The 22,142-nt window shown below is 34.1% G+C and overlaps 2 protein-coding genes across 2 annotated transcripts; one reads left to right on the top strand and one right to left on the bottom strand.

Moving 5' to 3' along the window:
- Positions 1-210: 210 nt before the first annotated feature.
- On the bottom strand, positions 211-21,535 carry LOC129799603 (uncharacterized). The gene is made up of 5 exons (XM_055843630.1): positions 21,071-21,535; positions 20,894-20,974; positions 6,709-6,855; positions 5,540-5,725; positions 211-1,326 (listed from the first exon to the last, which is right to left on the bottom strand). The coding sequence occupies exons 1-5, from the start codon at positions 21,144-21,146 to the stop codon at positions 1,241-1,243; spliced, it is 576 nt and encodes a 191-aa protein (XP_055699605.1). The 5' UTR covers positions 21,147-21,535; the 3' UTR covers positions 211-1,240.
- Positions 13,136-18,988, top strand: LOC129799602 (uncharacterized). The gene is made up of 2 exons (XM_055843629.1): positions 13,136-14,347; positions 16,055-18,988. The coding sequence occupies exons 1-2, from the start codon at positions 13,246-13,248 to the stop codon at positions 18,622-18,624; spliced, it is 3,672 nt and encodes a 1,223-aa protein (XP_055699604.1). The 5' UTR covers positions 13,136-13,245; the 3' UTR covers positions 18,625-18,988.
- Positions 21,536-22,142: the final 607 nt, after the last annotated feature.

The following is a 22,142-nucleotide window of genomic DNA, read 5'->3' as shown; positions in this document are numbered from 1 at the left end:
TCAGAGTACATGAAATGATTTAACAAACACAATAAGTAAGATTAATTAGCAATTTATTAGCAAGAGTTAACTCATATTGAGAAACCCTTGTTAATTGTCCGAAAAATGTTTCGTGAAACCCGAAAAACTAAAAACCTTCATTAGTAAAAATGGAAATGAGTTACCCTTTGATTATTAGGAATCTCAACTTACAAACCTGTAAATACATAATTTATCTATCAAGAAAATTTATTTCTAGAATAATCATACAATATTACCAGGTATAATTAATGTAGATATAATGTAGAATTAATCAAAGAATTTTTTAAGGCATTACTTATCAGGGATTTAAATTGATTTTGTGCATTTATTTTCTTTTGATTTTAAGCTCACAATAAAATAAAGCTTTATAAAGTTATTTTTCTATTTATTTATTTTATTAATATCCACCAGATAAAATTACTTGTACGTTTGAATGGCTATATATTTTTCAATACTTGCACATTTTCACAGCATTTACCATGTTAATGTGGGGTACATTGATTGGAATAATGGAAATCACAATAAAACAGAATTTAGAGTGTCCATTGGTCTTATATAACATTATTTTTTGTTCTTCTTATAATTTATTAAATATTCATAAGTTTTTCTCCTTACAAAAAGTATAACTACTCTAAATAGGGGTTTGACTTTGTCTGACAAAAAGCAGAATTAAACTTTTATAATAAAGGGTGATTCTTGCGTGTGCACAAAACATTGTAATTAATTATTGAGAAGAAGTTACCAGAGAATTTTCATTCTTACTTGCTTTATTTATTTACATGAGAAAAAGTAATTAATAAAATAATTTGCTTAACATTTTAGTTTCGTTTCTGAAGCAAACACAAATTTTACTTTGATTTTCAAATATCTCGTCTAGCACATTAATTAAAATAATTCTTACCCTGCAAGGTCACAATAAGATGAACATCAATGTAAAGTTTTATAAACACATTCTAGCACGAAAGCTAACATTGAGTGCAATCAAAATATCACCCACAGACTATTATTATACGATAATTACAAAAAAAAACTTGTACATGGCTTTTACCCTATTCCCATATTATTTTCTTTTTTTTTCATAAGGCATCGTGGTGCAATATTTTGCTAATAGCACATTAGTGGTCTTGCTTTTTTATTCCTTGTTTTCTAATTGCTTTTCGTGTGCAGGTTGTGCAGATAGAATGGTGTAGTTTTCATCATTCAGCAGCTTTCCTTCAGATTACTGAAGGGGCTTTCTGGCAAGAATGGATCCAATCATCAGGGATATCAGTGGCACGATAATTCCTGCGAAGATCGTGATTGCTCCTGGAACAAGAAAATAATTTTATTACACATATAACAAAAAATCTAATAATTTAAATATTAAGTTCTTGAATCCTAATTATTTCTATTACTAAAACAGTTTTTTTTCTAATTGGTCCTAGTGTGTAGACACCTTAAGACTTGACAATGCAGAGCCTTTAAATTGAGAAAGCTTCAATTAAATTTATTTAAATTTTCTTCTCATCAATTACGAGTCTTATTTGTTCCTTGTTCATTCTAATAGTTCATTAAATTTAAAATGTTATAAAAGTTCTTTAGATCACCTGCAAAGCTTTGATTTAACCCATAGATTCTAAATTAAATAATTTTCCGATTATTTACCAGTCTTAAGGGGTAGTATTTTGGCAAAATGCTAAATTTCTGAAGTTTTAATAGAAATTTCATCACGGATATCCATCTTTAATAGCTATCGATCTAGAATCCAAATTGCGAAGGATTAAAAGATTAAAGATAAAGACTTGAAGATCAGGTAAGATTTCGGGAAAATTTTGACTTAGGATTAGTATTAGATATTTAGGGTAAATGATCCATTAGATTTTGAAAAACTTTTAAAATTGCTTGTTATTATTTAAGATTTAGAAACATTCGGAAACTGGGCTAAACATACAATCTACAACCCGTATTAGGTGACCCTCGATAACTACCTTCAACTTTAAAAAAGTCTTCATTTTACAAAAAATTGATAGTTAGAACATGGAAACACTGCAATGTCTAAAAAAAACAGTTTCTACTATGGATGATTGCATAAGTTCGTAGGACTCCCAAATGTAAACTTCAGCAGATATTTTCTTTTAGAAGTATTGTTTGTTTAATGAAAGATTAGTCTCCATTGATCTTAACACCTGCCCTCTAAAGATATATAATCTTATCAATCCCATTTTATAAGGAAAAGCCTGTTCTTTCTTGAAGAAAATTCGAAGTCCTCCAAAGTCCAAAGAAAATCCTCCAAAGAACATATCGACCTATTTGAAGAATACTTGGCATTAGAGAGTGACGTAAGATACTATAATCTTTCCAATACACGCAAAAAACTAAACAAGAATGGTGGATGTAATCTACGGGATACCCTTAACAACCTGCATGAAAAAGTCCTACGAACTTTTGCAATCATCCAATACATTTATTAAGAAATAAATTGCAATTTGTCCTCATGTTCTAAAAAGATCTGTAGATATATGAGAAATATTCATCAAAATTGAATATTTTGAACAATTCTGAAATAAATCATGTCAATATGCTCCATTTTTGACAAATATTTTCTTTGTAAAATTCTATATATAACGTTTTTTTCAGCATTAGGTTTTATGGGCAAATAATCCATTAAAATCCGAATAATTAATAAAATTTGTTTCTATTTAGAATTTTGAGGATTTTGAGACCTTCAAGGTCTGAAGTCGTCACAAGAAAGAAAAAAAATTGAGTTTAATATTTAGTCTCAAAATTGATTTTTTTAATAGAGTTAAAGATTAATGACACTTTACATCATACAAGATTACCTCAAAATTTTCTGTTTTTTTTTGTTTTAAGATCCTCACAATAACCTTTGATATTTTAGTCAATTAAAGAAGATCAAAGACGAAGATATTTATATTTATCAAAATACGAATAAATTTTATTATTATTTATTGCGCCTGATAATTTTCACATAATTTTTTTTTGCAAAATTAATAAATTTGATGCAAGTAAATTGTAGGTTTTTAGCGTCCACCGCTGTCTTATCGTTGGTGACCAACTTCCAAAGCAAAACAGTGGAAAAGCTCCTTCGCAGGTTGTATATGCCAAATATTCATAAGAACATAAGATGTATTAATTTACAAAATTACAATGTCATGTGTAGGCTTATTAATTAATTATTCGGAAACTAATTCGGAATTTTCAGATTTCTTCACTGTTTTAGATGGACCACAGAAAAAAATAAGAAGGATACTCCTGAGTGTAAATCTTGTACCCTGTGTACATCTTCGTGGTCTTATTTTTATTTTTTATTTTTGAAACAGTTAGGAATTATTATGAATTCCCAAAATATTGTAAATTAAATAAAGCCAAAATTTTATTTTCTTATTCTTTAGTTTTAGTATCCAGTATCAATGAAAACCCCTTTGAAAATCACCATCAAATTAAATAAAACGTGTTCTTTTATGATTTAAAAACTTATTTAAATAAAAATTAGTTATTTAAATATCAATAAGATTAAACACGCAATTGATTAATTCGCTCCTTGGAAATTACAAGGGACCAATTCATTCTGAGCCATTTTTCAGGGGATAGCATGAAAGACTCAATTCTGTGGAAATAATTATTTCAATTTAATATCTGGATAAAACCGATTTATTTCTTTTCTATTCGTCTGAGTATTAAAATAACCATTGAAGCCTTCACATTTTTATCTTTTCAGATAAGTTTTTTCTGAGTTGCTTCCTTGTAATTCTAAAAGTATCAACTTGCTAACTAACTTGTTTGAGTTAGTCTTCAGTTTCACAAAAATATAAAATATATAAATCTATTTCGTGTTCTTTACTTGAAACAAATTAAATAATGAGCCGCTTTTATAAAAAAAATCTGAGTCAAATCCCGAAACATTTTAAAAAATTAGTAGCACTTTCTAAAAATAAGAGTGATGCATTGCGCTATAGAGAGAGCACATCTTTTTCATTAAAATTTTCAAGTTTTTTCATGATATTCTGAAAATTCTCTTTCATTCTGTATCATAAAATTATACAGCATAGTTATTGACATTCTGTTAATTAAATATAATGTCAATAAATCCAGAATTCAGAAAATGACTCTTTTGTATTAATATTTTATTGAAATTAAGAACGATAGTGACGCATAAGAAATAAAAGCGAAAAAATTAATAATTGTTATTAAATGTGAATATTTCAAGTATACTCTGAATACGTTAGTAATAAAACGTTTGATTTCAATTTTAAATTTATCATTCGTTGTTTGGTGGCTTCTATCTCAAAATACCCAAATCTTTAAAGCGACACTAATGCCGCTGTGTGATATTGTGGTTTAAATACATTTTTGAATTTTTAATTTGTAAAATGAATAATTTTTTTTAAAGTCAATAGCGATATTCGACTTTCACAAAATTAAAAAAACGAATTGCCAAAAATGAGTAATTCTGACAATCTCTTTCTCCGCAAGATGGCACTATTTTCTCCCGTAAGTTGCGCTGGTGACTGTACACAGCATCTAATTTTCAAGCGATTAGTCACCTTGCCAATGCAGAGTCGCAGTAGAACATCTGCATTATTATTTTATTTTATTTATTAATTACGTATTATGATTTTTTATTATTCATCGTGTCGATGCAATTTCACACTTAGTTAAAATGTACGCATGTCTTGACCATAAACGGGCCTCGTTAATTGCATTTTAATTTGCACTAAAAGAATCGCTAACCATAGAGAGAGAAGGAATCATTTTGATAAATACAGAAATGTTAGGTGGTTTGTAGCTCCCCATAGTCACAAGTAGGGGAGGCAGGGACAGTTACACACGGCAGAACTTTTTTGCAAAACAATTATGAACCATATTCAAACTAATTATGTTTCATTAGTTTCTTTTAAGTATTGACTATCTAAAAATATACAGAAATCTTGCTAATTATTATTTTTCGCTTTAAGAATGTTTATTTTTGATAGTATCTAAAGCGTGAAACTACCCCATCCTTTCCTAACATCACCGTTCAGGAAGGGAATTCTGTAACAGTATGACAATGTCATACGGCAAATTTATTTTTTTTTTTAAATGTTTAATTCGGAAGGACTAATCAAATGACCATTTTTTGTCAGTTGCCTAGAGCTTCATAGAGCTTTTTCCTATTCCTATTCGATGCTCGCTCACTGTGCTTTAATGTTATTCTGCTCCGGAATTTACAATAGAAATTTGTCATATGACATTGTCATATTGTTACAGAATCCTATACAGAAAACCCAATTTTTCTCCAAAGCTTTCGACTATGTCATACCGCTTCTTAAACGCTTCATCCCTTTTCCAGTTCTAGGTAAGCTCAATGAGCCCAGAACCCGGGGATGGACCAGGCTGGTAAAAAAAAATCTTGAAAGCTCTTATTTTTTTGCGGAGGAACAAATTTTTAATCAATATTTAGAACATCTAAGAACATTATGCTAGTTCCTGAATGAATATCTCAGCAAGTGTCACTTGAACAAAAAAACTAAAAACTTACCACTGCAGTTGTTGTTCCTTGGACTTTCCGAATATCCGTTGTCTTCGTCGCAAAGGCACAGTTTTTGCTGATCAGCAGTGCTGGAAGGTACTTTAGTACCCAAAGCTGTTGTTTTTGTGGAGTTCTCCACGGCACAGAGCATTCCCTCTTCGCATTCTTTGACATCTGAGCACATGTGCCTCAAACCTGTGGCCAAAAAGGCAGAGTCCAAAGAGAGAAAATGAAGGTGTTAAGCAAGAAAAACACAAGTTTCTCCTCATTTCTTTGCATTTAATTGCTTGCAGGTAAGAGTGAGAAAGAGAGCGGGAAATTGAATTTACATTGGCGTCGTTGCATTTAATTTGCATATAATTAGTTCAAACCACCCTCATGAACAAAGCGCGTCTATGTATGGGTCAGAAAGAGTCCAGTAATTATTCGATGTTGTACATGGTTAAGATGAAAGAAAGAGGAAAAAAAAGCTTATATGTGGCCCCATTTTCACAGGTGAAACTCCTTCCTCACGCGAGAAAGTACTCTCCTCTTTTCGCGGACTTGGATTCCGATTGAGCCATAGGATAACATAAAGTGGGTTAATGGTGATAATGATAAAAAGTTATTTAAAATGATTCTCCTGGTCAGTGAAAATTAATCATGAGAACGAAGCTTACATATGGGTATATCACACCGGGGTTGGGCATTTGCAATTCTCACTTTATATTAGAATTCACACACCCTATTTTGGATGTGAATGCAGTGATTTGTGGGTTAAGGACAAATTCAATGGCGAGGTTTTAGGAATGAAAATGCATGTAAAAGGAAAGTAAATCATATGACTCGAAAAAAAAGGAGTATTGGTGGTATTTAGGTGTTTGCTTTTTCACATGTTCTACAACATCCTTTTTAGCGGTGCATGATGGTAGGATTGTAAATGAAGAAATTTCACATTTATAAATTATGTATTCAATTTGGGGTATTTTGTACTGACCATGATTAACAAGAAAACTCGCAATTCATTTGCATGCCACATGCCGAAGAGTATATTTCTAAAAACGGAAGAATATTCCTATCTTGGCTGTTCTTGATAACCAACAGTGATAGGAATCGCTCAATTTGATTGCAAGGTAGAAAAGGTCACAGCATTTACTTATGGGGGATTATCTCTGTAGGTGGATTGCTGAAGGGCTCACCTTTGAATTTAGCTGTGCAGAAACCATTGACAGGAGCCGTGTAGTCCCCACACAGGCATCGATAGCGATCATCGTAATATTCCTTAACACAACTCGTGTTCTGCAGGACGAAGCAATCTGAATGTGTTTTGCATTCTTTCGCTCTCACTGTTGATAATGAAAAAATTAAAATTAAATGAATTGTCTGCATGGCAATACAAAAAAGAAAGTTAAGAAGCAATTAAGACAATTAAATGTTATATTGTCCATATTTCCCCCATTGTGTCCTTACAAGAAGAAAAGAAAGGGTGAATTACTGAATTTAATTCAATAATTTTTTTATAATTTTTAACCATATTTTGAAGGTTACTTAAATAAGTATTTCGTCCATACACCTTAATGTACAAGGGGTGATTCATAAACCAATTAGAATGGCTCGAGTTCCTGAGTCCCCAAAAAAATGTATGCGTTCCCCAGATTCCTCGTGGGTTCTCTGATAAAATATATAAATTTCCTGATTAAATGTTCCTCCACTGAGAAAGAAAGAGGGTGCGATTAACTTTTTTTTCCTCATAACTTTAACACTTTTTAGGTGTAAAGATATATCAACATTTTTTAATGTTAATTTTACACCTTTTTAGGGGTACAATTAACATGAAAAAGGTTAATTTAACCCCTAATACACCTAAAAAGGGTAATATTTACACCGATTTTGGGTCAATACTGCAGGGTAAAATTAACATTTCCGGAATGTTATTTTAACTTTTTCGGATTTCTCTCAGTGTCGAGTTCCCCGTGGGTTCTTCGGTTTCCCGTGGGTTCCCTGGCTAGATTGGCTCGAATTACCCGAAGTGAGTTACCTCTTGTTAATAAACCCCACTATTATATTCGCTATCAAAGTTAAAATTATCTATTTTTGAGCGTATATTTCTCCATCTTATATTGACACTAAGAAAAATTTAAAGATTTAATTACAATAATTCTAAAACAATTAATTGATTTTATAACGGTGCTATCACACTAGGATTTTTCACAATTTAATTTTAAATCGAATTCAGCAAATTGAGCTTTAAAATTGCGAAAACGACTTGAAATTTTTCATAGCCAGGACACATTTTTGTGAAAAATTTGCTAAATTCAAAAGAAACCGCGCAAATTGCCAGTTGTTTTATTTTGTCATTTGTGATTTTGTTACATTATTAAAAAAATGAGTGAGTCCAGTGATGGGGAAGAAATTTTCCTACTTTATGTAGGATACGTTCAATAAAAATGTTTCTCAAGGTAAAAGAAAGAGATTGTGGGCCAGAAAATGGATCCAAGAGTGATCTGCCCACGGATTCATTGAAAAAATGTATGATGATATCGCAACTGGTGATTCTTTTGGGCACAACAATTTTCTTCGTATGGCTACTGAAGAATTTGAGGAACTACTTCACATAGTGAACCCCATTTGCAGAAAGAAACAACGAAAATGAGAGTGCCTATATCGCCTAAAATTGGAATTATTGAGCAATTTTAACATTTTAATTTGCTGAGTTGAAATTAATTTTGGTAACCACATTTATGTTATTTTAGCATATTTAAACATGTTTTGGTGGGCCAAGTATTAGTCTATATCAATAAATAAGCGATTCAAATGATTTTTAATGCAAAATAACGCATAGGAACAATTCATCTGAAAATTAAATTGAATTTACAAATTGAAAAAATCCTGGTGTGATAGCACTGTAATGAAGTAGTAACTTTTAATATTCAATTTGAGTTTTTTCATAGATTCGATTGATGAATTATTGAGTTAAAACCCCAAAAGACAAGATCCCGAAAGAGCAATTTGGAATTTTCAAAGCTCAAAGGGGTCAAAAGCACATAGAGGACGGAGGATAATATGTGAAATAATTTCCCAAAACATATGAAATGCTCCTTTTTTCTCCATGAAACACAGGTGGTGCAAGTAAGTAATGACACTTTTACCAATTTGCGATTTTTGCATTCACGATTTTGGCTTTCGGGATTTTGACCGGGATACATATTTTAGAAATAAATTCCGCTATATCTTAATGCCATAATCTCCTAGAAATCAATGCCGAAATGGTTTGAAATCAATTCGACTCCATCCTAAAAAAACAATAGTGTATTGGAAACTGATAAAAAATAAAAAAATTCAAATCTAAAAAAGCTCTAAAATCAATTGACGATGCTATTACTATGTACATTACTATTACTATTAAATGATTCATTATTAAAATAATTTTAAAACCTTATTTTTCCCATACTGGTATAAAAAGATTATTTAAAATTCATTCTTTTAAAATGGAAAAATTTAAACGATTCAATTCCCATATATTTTGAAGTGAATGAACCTTTTTAATGAAAAGCCTAATTGAAAATTTACTTTCAGTAAGAGGTTGTCACCATTAACCAAAGCCCTTTTCACGAGAAATTTTGGTTTTCAGAGTTCAGGAGTTTCTTTTGTGTAACTTCCAAAGCTGATTAGGAACTTATTGGATAAAGTAAAGTACCCTTACTCGACCGGGTTCCTCGATTCGACCGGTGGGTCAATTCTTGAATGTTTGGTGATCAATTTCGTCAATTTCTATGTATTTACCACTGATTCGTATTATTCATGGAATGATTGACCTATTAATGTTAGATCATACGCAAAATTATTTTATTTATTTATTTATTTATTTAATTCATGTCACTGTATACTAATAATACATTATGGGGCTGTATAAATATTATAGAAAATATAAATAAATTGAATAAATAAATCTACCGGTCGAGACGAGGAACCGGTCGAGCGAGGGCACTTTACCTTATTTCTTTAAATTGCCAGTGGCTAAATTGTCCTTAAACAGTTAAGTTCTTTTTTTGTATTTTTAATTTGTAGAAAAGCATAGGAAAAATTAAGTTATTACAAAGCTTGGAATCGTACGAATAGATACTTTCCTTTACTTAATTTCATAAAGTAAAACACTTCACAAATACTGTATAGTTTCTTTAACACTGAAATGGCAGTTATTCCTTGGATTATATACTACATTAAATGTTTTATAACCTATATCTAAATCTATTTTAATAAATTGAATTATAGAAAAGATGAAAGAAGCAATTTTAAAAAAATTGAATAATAAAATCCCTGCCTGTAACAAACACTGGTAAAAATGAAAGGGTCACCGATGATCCTTTGAAAGGGTTACTGTTTTGACACCTATTTATCTCCGGAATAAACGAATCAAAATAGTGAAAAAGTTATCTTTGGTGTTCGCTCAGTTGAGAGAAATACGATAAGAGTACCATATTTAAGATAAAAAATAATCTATCGTGACAAATATGCATACAAAATTTCAAAAGATTTAAGTGAACCTTTCAAAGGATCAAATATGACCATTTTTTTTGTTGAAAAGAGTCAATTTGATTCTTTTATTTTTACCAGTAGGGTTTTTGTTTCTTTTCAAAATTATTGTGAAGAAATTTTCAAATTAGCTTTTATAGAAATTTGAGAATAATGAATATAGTAAGAGAAAATTGATTAAGCCTAATGAAATTACCAAATATAACATGGTTGAAGAATGTCGTACTAAAATTTTAGCTAAGCTTTGTAACTGCTTTAGTACAATGAAAAATCATAAAAACTTAATAATGGCACACAATTGATTAAATAATAAATTATAACTTTACACAGAATTAAAAAATCCTTTTAGAAATTCTTTTAAAATTTAAAATAAAATCCTGTTAAATAAAATTCGAAATAATAACATAAGAAAGTCAATTTTATAAAATATGCAATACGATAATGTTCCTAAAACAAATGAAAATTTAAAAATATTTCTAATAAGTGTAAACCTAGTTCTTATTCATCTTGAGGGGAAATGAGGCTTTTGAGAAGATTTATTGCAGATTGTTTAGACATGTGTTACATTATTTTGTTAAAACTTGATTCCGATTTTCAAAGAGACAAATTGAATGATTTCAAAATTCAATATACTTTAAGATAAAATAGTCTAGGAGCAAGTGGGGCACCTTTGGATTGGGGCAGTTTTAAAATTTGGCATTTTTCACCTAGTGGTGAAAAAGTGAATCTTATTGTCATATTATTTAGTTTTACATGCCCATTATGTAAAGCTAGATTGCATTATAATGAGCCTTAATTCCTTTTAAAAATAGGAGAAAAGAGTTCAATTTAAAAAGTACCTCATTTCAACGCTGCAACATTTCCCCCTAAATCTTAATTTTTACCATAAATAGTCTTGATAAATAGCCCTCTTTCATGTAAAATAAATCATTTTAAAATTTTCAGCCCTGTTTTTAAAATATTTTCTCTATAGAAATTATTAATATTGACCAATTTATTTTAAGTAAATTTCTCATTGAAATAGAGAAGTATTGTCTTCGATAACATTGTAGAAGACTAAATTTCCTATTGGATATTTTTGTGGTTTTACGAGAATAAAACCTTGCAACTTTCCGTTAGGGGGAAGTGGGGCACCTTTAAAATTGGGATTTTTCTTCAATATTTAAGTGGAACTGAGCCATATCATAATGCTATTTAGCAATTTTATTTAAAAATAGGTGAAAAATCCCAATTTCAAAAGTACCCCACTTTCAAAGGTGCCCCACTTCTCCCTACTATCTGCCCTAGTATTTTTGGGAATATCCTAGAAATTCAATTCAATTCAATTCAATTTATTCTCGCTATGCTTGATTGCGGCTGCAGACCGATTTCACTACCGATCTCATCAGGTAACAACCATCTCATCAGGCAGAAACCACTGAATCACTGATCGCATAGCAAATTTGTCAAGTGGTTTTGTATACCAGTCTGCTTTACTAAAAAAAATCGTTTAATAATCCTTTAATCTTAAGTCTTTTATTACTTAAAATTTTTAAACTAGAAAAGAAAGAATAGGATTATAATGAATCACTCTTTCTAATATTTAAAATCCATTTTTTATTTTTTGTTTAATTATTTTAAAATATTGCAAGAAATATTATTTTTACAAGTTCTCTTCTAAATTTTACTTTCAATGGACAAAGGAATAATGAAAAATACGTAATAAAAAACTGAACTTCTTACCATTACAAATTTTAACGGAATTTAACATATCTGACAAATTTTTCTTATTTGTAAAAATCATAAGAAAATCCTTAAATTTATGTTACTTCGATGTATATTTGCACTATTTATCAATATATATTTATGTATTTGTTATTTGTTTATTTTACTTATTTAAATCAATAAGGTCCGCTCCTCTTACACAGTTTGTCTAAGTGAGAAAAAGAAAAGTAGAAAAAAGTAAAGAAAATACAAAATCAGAAAATTGTAACAAAGAATAAACTAAAAAGAACGAATTCAACCTGACCCAGCTTGGTAGAATCCAGTGATGCCGATCAGTTGAACAAAACAACCTCGTCGACAAAGATAGTTCGCGCTAGTTGGTTAGAGTGTGTTCTTGGCACCAAGAGTTCCCGTACCCTCGCTGAGGGCCCAAGAATCAAAAGTGGAGTCAATTAACGCAGCCCTCATGATAAATTCAGACGAAACAAAAAAGAAACCTAGGGTCGAGACCTATCCGGTGCAATAATTATGTAGCTATTTATTGCAATATGTTTATTGTGGCAACATTTTTTAGTCAATTTCAAAATTTATTTGTTAAGAAAAATATCCTAATGAACAGTACCTACTCAATTTAAAATTTTATAAGAATTGAGACAATCAATGAAAATTATAATTTCTTCATTTTTCCCTCAAATATCGTAAATTACTATTTAAATAAATTGAAGCCATTTCTGTAATTTTTAATAATAAAAACTTATTATTACTATATTTCACTGATCAAGTCTTTAACAAAATTAGGTATTATTATATTATAAATATACTAATATTATAAGACGTATGTGTACAAAATAAGAGGAACCCGTTGCGATCTGCCACAATTTAAATAGTTCGATTAATCGAATATCGATGAAATATCGCCGGGTTATCGGAAGTCAGCTGATTTCAAAATGGCTTTCCACTACCGTTAATTTTTCTCTGAACGTGAAAAGTGAATAAAAAAGTGTGCTCCAAAGAAAATTGTGGTTTTTCTCAGCGGATAAGGAAAATTTTGATCCGTTCTCACCGGGTACTGATAAAACTGTATTTCCAGGTATATTTCCCACTAAATTATCTAGCTGAGGTGCTTGAGAGGACTTTTCTCATCTTTTTTGTCCACTCATAGGTATATTTCCCACTGAATTGTCTAGCTGAGGTGCTTGAGAGGACTATTCTCATCTTTTTTGTCCACTCATAGGTAACATCCTCTTCATTTGGTCCTTCGAGCCGGATACTGATAAAACTGTATTTCCAGGTATATTTCCCACTAAATTATCTAGCTGAGGTGCTTGAGAGGACTTTTCTCATCTTTTTTGTCCACTCATAGGTATATTTCCCACTGAATTGTCTAGCTGAGGTGCTTGAGAGGACTATTCTCATCTTTTTTGTCCACTCATAGGTAACATCCTCTTCATTTGGTCCTGTCTGAGTCGTCGAGGGAGCAGCAGATTCCCGCCAGCAAAATGCCGTCCAAGGAATTGAGCAGGCGTGCATACAAAGGTCAATTAACCTCTGTCCGGAAGATTGTGGAAAAGTACCAGAGAGATCCTGAGAATTTGGAAGATGGTCAAGCTGAGACTGAGTTAATAGCACAGAGAGATATGGTCGGGATTATCGAGGGAAAATTTAAGGCTGTGCAATCCGAGATTATCGCTTCAGCAGCCCCTGAAGACAAAGAAAGGGAACAGGAAGAGTTTCTAACCTTCATGGATGAATGTCTTCAGGTGGAACAGGAACTTAGTCAGTTAATCGCCGCAATTACCACTCAGAAGAGAGGTTATAATGCAGCTGGTGAAGCTTCAGGGCTGAATACATCATCTGAGAATCAAACTGTCCAGCAAATGCTCTCACTGATGCAACAACAGCTGCAAGAACAAAGATTGCAACGATTGAGTGAAGAAAGTAAGCTGAAGGAGCTTCTACAAAATCAACGGAAGGAAGTTGAGACTTTACTGGAAGCTTCTCGAAATAATTTGACAGCAACGCTCGAGAACTCCGATATTCTTGATGTCTCTGACCACAGTGCAAAGCTGGAACCAATCAAAATTCCCACTTTTTCCGGGGATTATTGCGAATGGATGACATTCAAAAATCTTTTTATCTCATCTGTAGATAAAAATATAAGACTGTCAAAATCCCAAAAGATGCAATACTTGAGAAATTCTACAAGTGGAGAAGCACTTGGACTCTTCGGTAGTCTCCCAATCACTGACGAGAATTACACCATCGCTTGGGGTCGTCTTGAGAAGAGATACAACAACAAGATGATCATCATTTCTGCGTTCATGGATAAATTCCTGAATCAGCCCACCATTACTAAGTCTGATGTCACTGCTCTACGGAAGCTGCAATCCACAACTTCTCAGGCTTTGGAAGCTGTGGATGCATTGGGAGTTTCATCAAGAGATCCATGGCTGATTCATTTGGCGCTGAAACATTTGGATCATCAAACTCAGACGCAATGGAGTGAAAAGTGCCCAGACTCCATTCCTACCTGGACAGACTTTGACGAGTTTCTTGAGAAACGCTGCAGGAGCCTTGAGAGCTGCCCAATCACACAAAAGAGTAAGTCAGGAAAAGCTTCTTCTTGTGTAGTTGAGAATAAAGTCAAGGAAAATTGTAGTTTTTGCAAAGTTAATCCTCATAAATTGTTTAAGTGTAGGAAATTTCTGGGTCTTCAACCCAAGCAAAGGTTAAGTACAGTCAAAAATCTGAAAATTTGTCTAAACTGTTTGAGCGAATCCCATGTAATTGATTCATGCACTTATCAGTTATGCAAAAAATGTAATCAAAGACATAATCACCTGCTCCATGACGCGTTTGTCCCACATTCTCAGTCGAATAACAATCAAGATAACCCTGACGGCACCATGTCAAATTTGTCTCAAGGGAATAGACCTACTCCTAACACATCTGCCACCCTAAGTTGTTCCGGGGCATCTGGGGGAGTAAAGTCTAATGTCTTGTTTGCAACCGCAATTGTTAGAATCCAAGGGCCAAACAATCATGTCGAATCTTGCCGTGCTGTGCTAGATCCAGCTTCCCAAATCAATATCATTACTACGTACATGTGTCAGAGGCTAAGATTAGTCCCCAAACGTACTAATTTCATGATTGATGGGGTAGGATCCATTATGCAAACTGGCCACCAGGAGGTGCAGGTGAACCTGCAATGTAATTTTGAGTCTTCTCAAGAAGTTGAAGCAATTCATTGCATTGTCATGCCCAAAGTAGTTGGCGAGCAACCCAATTTTGCTGTTGATCTGAGCCAAATTGCAATTCCATCTCATGTTACTTTAGCTGATCCAATGTGGTTCAAGTCTCAAAAGATCGACCTCTTAATTGGCGGAGGCTTGGCGTGGTCGCTTATGAAACCCGATAGAATCAAGCTAGGAGAGGGATTGCCCTTACTGCAAGACAGCATATTTGGTTGGCTGGTCGTAGGCCCATGTCCCCCTGCCTTCGATCATACTCACGCTTCATGTCACCTCACGACACTCACCAGTATTGAACGTACGATTCGCAAGTTTTGGGAGATCGAAGAGGTGCCAAAGGAAGTCACAACTCATTCCGAGTATCAGGATGTTGAAGGTAATTTTTCAGCCACAACCTATCGACATCCCAATGGTAGATATGTCGTGCAGCTGCCATTAAATGAGAATGTCCAGAACTTGACCAACAATCGTCAGCTGGCACTCAGGCAATTAAACTATCTTACCAAGAGACTAGAAAAGAGTCCTAAGTTGATGATGGAGTACGATGCAATCTTCAAGGAGTACTTGTCCCTTGATATTATCGAAAGAGTCCCTGCCCAGGAACTGGAGAATCGGTCGTATTATTTCCCTCACCACTGTGTGATCAGAGAGTCCTCTTCCACTACCAAGGTGCGAATCGTTTTTAACGGTAGCTCGAGGTCTAAGTCTGGATTGAGTCTCAACGATTGCTTGTTGGCTTGCCCTACTGTCCAGCCTACACTTCTGTCGATCCTGTGGAGATTTAGAATGCACGAAGTTGTGCTTACTTGCGACATCGTAAAGATGTACCTGCAGGTGCTCCTAAACCCTCTACATAGAGACTTTCAGAGATTTTTATGGACGGACAGGGGAGAAATTGTTGATTACCGATTCCGTACAGTTTGCTTTGGAGTATCAGTATCCCCATATTTAGCTACTAAAGTGCTGATGCAGTTAGCGGAAGAATATGAAGAGATTTACCCCATTGCTGCTTCCATTTTGAGAAAAAATTTCTATGTGGATGATTGTTTGTTTTCAGCCTCAACAGTTGATGAAGTCATCGAGGCCAAACAACAGCTCCAATCCATACTTGGTGAAGCATCAATGAAACTCTCCAAATTTCGCTCCAATCGGATTGAACTTCTTGCAACAGAAGATCCATCGACAGAAGCCAAAGCGCCTCTTGTACTGGACGAAGAAGCAAAAACATTGGGCATACTGTGGAATCCGGTCATTGATGCATTCCAATTTCGTGTATCAGGAAGTTTGCAATCGGAGACTTGGACTAAGCGACAGTTATTGTCTACTGTGGCGAGGATCTTTGATCCATGTGGCTTAATAGGCCCAATCATAACTTCTGCAAAGCTGTTGATCCAAATAGCTTGGACTAAGCCTATTGGATGGGATGATCCCATTCCAGATGATCTTCTAACTGAGTGGAAAGCTTTCATCGTGGGTTTGACAGATATTAGCCAATTACGCATTCCGAGGTGGATTTCTACGATTTCGAATCCTTCTCACATGGAGTTGCATGCCTATTGCGATGCAAGCATGATGGCCTACGGTGCTTCAATATATCTTGTCTACGAGGATAGTCAGTATAACAGATCTTCTGGACTGCTTGTGGCTAAATCAAGACTCACTCCAATCAAGGGAAAACATGATTGCACAAGGACTCTTACCATACCTAAGGCTGAGCTTTGCGGCGCAGAATTAGCCGCGCAGTTGATGAGTACAGTATCTGAGGCATTAAAAATTTCCAATACATTCTTCTGGACAGATTCTATGGTGGTTTTGCATTGGATATATGCTCCACATGGAAGAAAGGACACGCTTGTGAGGAATAAAGTTTCCAAGATATTGAGTTCATCACACTCCCATCAGTGGAGACATGTCAAAACTTCGGAAAACCCAGCCGACATGATATCTCGTGGAAGCAAGGTGAAGAGTTTGTTGGATAACTCAATGTGGTGGCATGGGCCAAGTTGGCTTCTTCAGGGTCCGTCGGAATGGCCACCCGAATTCTCACCTACAAGTCATCTTGACTTTCGTCCTACGATGGTGACTTGTTCTGAAGTGTCTGCAAAAAGACCATGGCTAAGCATTTATGAAGCCCTAATGTTGCATTGCAGCTCATTTGTCAAAGCTACACGAGTACTGGCTTGGGTATTGAGAGGAGTTCAACGTTTCAGATCCAGACGTCAACGTGTAACTCGAAGCACGTCTTGTGCTATTCCTGATCATCTGCAAGTTGCTGAACTGAGGACAAGCGAGATGTTGCTAGTCTCTTGGGATCAGGCGTCTCATTTCAAGGACGTGCTGGCATTGTTGAAGTCAAATCAACTGAACAAAATCACATTACCCATCCGAAAACTTTCTCCATTCATTGATCACGATGGGATTTTGCGTGTTGGTGGTCGCCTGAAAAATTCAGAGCAGTCTTTTGAAACTTGCCACCCTGCGCTCATCGGAAATGGAAAACTTTCGGAGTGGATTGCTCAAAGAGAGCATCAGCGTCTCTTACATGCTGGGCCTCAGCTAACGCTGTCGTCCATCAGAGCAAAATTCTGGCCACTGAAAGGGCGCAATTTGGTTCGCAGCATCATTCATCGGTGTACTACGTGTATACGAGCAAAGCCTCAATGTGCCGAACAGTTAATGGGAGACTTGCCGTCATCCAGAACTACACTTTTGCGTCCCTTTCTTCACACCGGAATGGACTTCACGGGTCATATTCTGATCAAGAGATCGCCCAGAGGATCTGTTGCTGAAAAGGCCTATGTAGTGGTATTCATTTGTATGTCCACTAAAGCAGTTCATTTGGAGCTGATCACTTCATTGTCTTCGGCGGCCTTCATTGCAACATTCAGAAGGTTCATTGCTAGAAGAGGGCTTCCCGCGCATATTTATAGCGATAACGGGACTAACTTCGTGGGCGGTGAAAAGGAGCTTCGGAATTTGCTTCGCAATCACAATGTGCAACAAGATCTAGCCAACTTCTCCTCCACTTTGCATGTGCAGTGGCACTTCAACCCACCAGGAGCCCCTCACCAAGGAGGTTTGTGGGAGGCAGCTGTGAAGTCTTTCAAGACTCACTTCACGCGTGTGGTTGGAAATGTCCGCCTGACATATGAAGAATTAAACACAATCATCGTGCAAATAGAAGCTGTGCTTAATAGCAGACCACTCATTGCCCTCATGGACGACCCCAATGATCCCCGAAGCCTCACTCCTGGAGACTTTCTTGTTGGAAATGCCCCAACGCAGCTTCCTGTTGATCCTGGAGATGTGGTGAACATCGATCACTTGAACCGATGGAGACTGTGTTCAAAACTTCAACATGATCTCACTACCAGATGGAAAAATGACTACCTTCACACACTACAACAACGCAATAAATGGAACAAGGAAACCCCTAACTTCACTGAAGGCGATGTAGTGCTGTTGAAGACTGAGAACATGTCAAGTTTGGAGTGGCCGTTGGGACTGGTGGTAGATGTGTTTCCGGGGAGCGATGGTAAAGTTCGTGTGGCACAATTGAGGGTTCGCGGAAAGTTAATCACACGACCTATCACAAAGCTTATCAAATTGCCCGTTGATGAATCTTAAATCGTCAAGATTATGTCTTTGAAAAAAAAAAACACAAGTAAAATTTCCTTTGAATTAAATTTATTATTGTAAACTTTCAATTTAAACGCCATTTTGAAATAGGGGAGAAATGTACAAAATAAGAGGAACCCGTTGCGATCTGCCACAATTTAAATAGTTCGATTAATCGAATATCGATGAAATATCGCCGGGTTATCGGAAGTCAGCTGATTTCAAAATGGCTTTCCACTACCGTTAATTTTTCTCTGAACGTGAAAAGTGAATAAAAAAGTGTGCTCCAAAGAAAATTGTGGTTTTTCTCAGCGGATAAGGAAAATTTTGATCCGTTCTCACCGGGTACTGATAAAACTGTATTTCCAGGTATATTTCCCACTAAATTATCTAGCTGAGGTGCTTGAGAGGACTTTTCTCATCTTTTTTGTCCACTCATAGGTATATTTCCCACTGAATTGTCTAGCTGAGGTGCTTGAGAGGACTATTCTCATCTTTTTTGTCCACTCATAGGTAACATCCTCTTCAGTATGCATTGTTTTCTTAAACCATTGGGGCTCCCTTTCCTATGGAGAAAAGCTGTGACTGTGTATGCAACTGCCTAAGGTTAACTGGATGGTTGTTAAGAATGGGTTGCACAAAATATTTCAGACTATTTCATCATTCTAACCCAGAATTTCAACAAAATTTTTTCATAATGGAGATAATAAAGACGAACAAATTTCCCGTTTCCCCTCAATAAATTTTATTTCTTTGTAAACTTATGTCAGTTGATTAAGAATAGTAATTAAAAGTCGTAAGAATAAAACGAAAATTTAATATAGGTATTTTCCTTTTTTATGGCAGTATCCTAATGACATTTATTAATAGCGTCATTAATTTATTTATTAGCATATTAGGTCTGCGGTCTGTCGTTCGTGCCTCTAAATCGTAAAATAATCTTTAATATTTCAACTATACCAAATTTTATTTATTAAAAAAAATTAACAGAGAATACTAACTTTTCAAATAGTTTATTGCTGTTTCAGAAAAGGCACATTCTCATTTTATATTTTAGTATTAAAATGAGTAGAAAAAAAGCTTATCATTACAATCAGAATTTTTCCTTCAAGGTAGCCTCTGCGGGCTTTATAATACGGTTATATTTAAAAGAATAGAACTATGACTAAAAATTCTGGCCGTGAATATATCGCACGATTTTAACTCTAGTGGACACTCGAATATTCTTTGGTATTGTACTGAAAACGACAGGTCTAAATTACATTCTAATTTCCATAACGAACCCATGAGTGACCGTTTAAATACCAAAACTTTTAATGACACTCATAAAACTATCTTAATTAGTGAGAACATTGAAAAGTACAGCTTGTTAAATTGCATTTTGTTTACATTGCATTTGACAAGAAAACTATTTTTGCTGAAAGAAAATTTTCTGCACATGTGAGGTGAAAATCTAACTGAAAAGGTTCTTCTGCATGGAAAAATAATAAATAAAATGTTATACATATGAGACATTTTCAAGAACTATTTCCTTTCGCGTGTTTTCATAGGTAAGAATATACAGGTGAATTTACTTATTTTAGAACTCTTTGCTATAAATGATATTTGTCAGAATTTATTACTTTTTGTATGAGAGGCAATTTAAAAATAAACTACAACGATAAAATGGGAAAAGAATTGCAAAATAAAATATTGCTTCCGATTTTTCACCAGGCGTCCCCATCACACCAGGCGTCCCCACTGCCATATAATGTAAGTTCCTGTTTCTTATCTTATTTCTTCTTTTCTTTTTCCCACAATTAACTTCCGTCCCCTAAAACATTTGATAGCTATCAGCAAGGGCTTCCCCAGACCTATTTTATTTTTACGAAGCTACACAACAGTGATACAAAAAGCTTTTTATAAAATGGAAGAAACTTCTTAATTAATGATTCTGGTTCTTGAGTAGAGGGTAATACCATAAATTCGTAATTTGTATTCTAACTACGAAAATAGCTTTGAATTTTTGTATAATCTTTGGAATACGTAATGAATGTATGTTTTATCGTAAATTTATTACAGTGTCTAAATATAGGGTAAGAGCGCACAAAAAGAAAATCTGTGTAAGGAAGAAAAGAATCCTTTACGTTACTTTTTTCCCCCTTTTTTATATTAACTTTTGCGTTCATAGGTCGTGGCTTTGAGCCACGAGGCTAACATGTACGCGATATATAGTGTTTTTGGACACATTTTGAAATGTGTAGGGTATGTTAATCCAAGGTTTCATAAAAAATCATACCTGGTGGTTGAGTTGGTGGTTGTGGTATATTCTGATTGGGATTGGGTTTACCAAAAGTCGTTAGTGCTGTTGAACTCACTCCTACAAAAAACAATGGAAATCAAGAGAAACTTTTATGCTAAATTGACACACACATAAAACAGAGAAAAAAAAACCAATTTGGACTTTCTTATTTACCAAACAGAACAATAAAAACAGCAAAAATCATCGTCAAACTTCCACATTGTGTGAATCTTTTCAAGGGTTGATGCATTATGGAATATTGTTCTGTAACTATTGCTTTTCCACAAATAAATAAAACAGTTCTATTGAATTGTCTCTTATCACGATTTGTATTTTTGGTTTAGTAAATATCACTGAAAAGTCTTTCACAGTTGCTGATATGTCACATTCGCCCGAGATTGCTGATCATGAAGAAAATCCTGAAGTTTTTCTCGAATATACCGAATGACAAATCTTAACGGTCTCATCAAATGCACTGATGATATTTGAAGAGAGAACACCACGTCAAATTAAGCTATGGCTTATCAATTAATTCTCAAAATGATAGCCTATATGGTTGAACTTGTAACAAGGCAGTATTGATTGTAAAGCAACACTGTTCACTTTGCAACTATTCTCAATGATATCACGAAGAAAAGTGAAGGTAATCGCAATTTTCCTCAAGTGAAATTATTCCTTTTACAAAGAAATTGGTGTTGCGCATGCGAATTCACCAGAAATTTAACATAAGAAAGCACCAAACTTATTGCTTTTTTTTTGCTACTTATATACTAAATAAAATGCAAAATATGTACAAGGGTCACAACATAACGAATACCGCGAGTAAGGTCTTGAAATATAAAACTCATACAATCACATGCTAATATTTCAAATGAATAATAATATAAACTAAATTTGTATATAACGCATTTTATATGCTATATAACCATCCATATAGCAATATTTCGTATAAATCCAGTCTTAGTGAAAACTTATCCGGAATCATGTTCTCCGCAACTAAATAAAATTCAAGAATTGCGTGTCGAGAAGTTTTCTCCTTTTGGATGAAGAAGAAAAAAGAAAAGAAAAGCTGCTTAATGGCCAAAAGCGCTAAATGATATTTTTTAGATTTGTATTTACTTATTACAATACCCTTCTTATCCCCCAAATGCCCTCCAACCTTTTGGCTTTTTTTTGTATCAAACTAACACAATCAAAATAATTGATTTCTTCTCACATGCACATAAGGTATTAAGGTGAATTTTAA

Source organism: Phlebotomus papatasi, chromosome 1 (assembly GCF_024763615.1).
Source record: "Phlebotomus papatasi isolate M1 chromosome 1, Ppap_2.1, whole genome shotgun sequence".
NCBI lineage: Eukaryota > Metazoa > Arthropoda > Insecta > Diptera > Psychodidae > Phlebotomus > Phlebotomus papatasi.
Note: the sequence above shows the minus strand (reverse complement) of the source record. Positions and strands in the feature narration are given on the sequence as shown.

Bases quoted from the DNA above. Each gene is read 5' to 3' on its own strand.
- LOC129799602 (XM_055843629.1), top strand. From the start codon at position 13,246: ATGCCGTCCAAGGAATTGAGCAGGCGTGCATACAAAGGTCAATTAACC. The intron at 14,348-16,054 runs GTAAGTCAGGAA...GTTTGTTTTCAG, and splicing joins CTGCCCAATCACACAAAAGA to CCTCAACAGTTGATGAAGTC.
- LOC129799603 (XM_055843630.1), bottom strand. From the start codon at position 21,146: ATGCATCAACCCTTGAAAAGATTCACACAATGTGGAAGTTTGACGATG. The intron at 20,975-21,070 runs GTAAATAAGAAA...TGTTTTTTGTAG, and splicing joins TGTTTTTATTGTTCTGTTTG to GAGTGAGTTCAACAGCACTA. The intron at 6,856-20,893 runs GTATGATTTTTT...CATTATCAACAG, and splicing joins ACCACCAACTCAACCACCAG to TGAGAGCGAAAGAATGCAAA.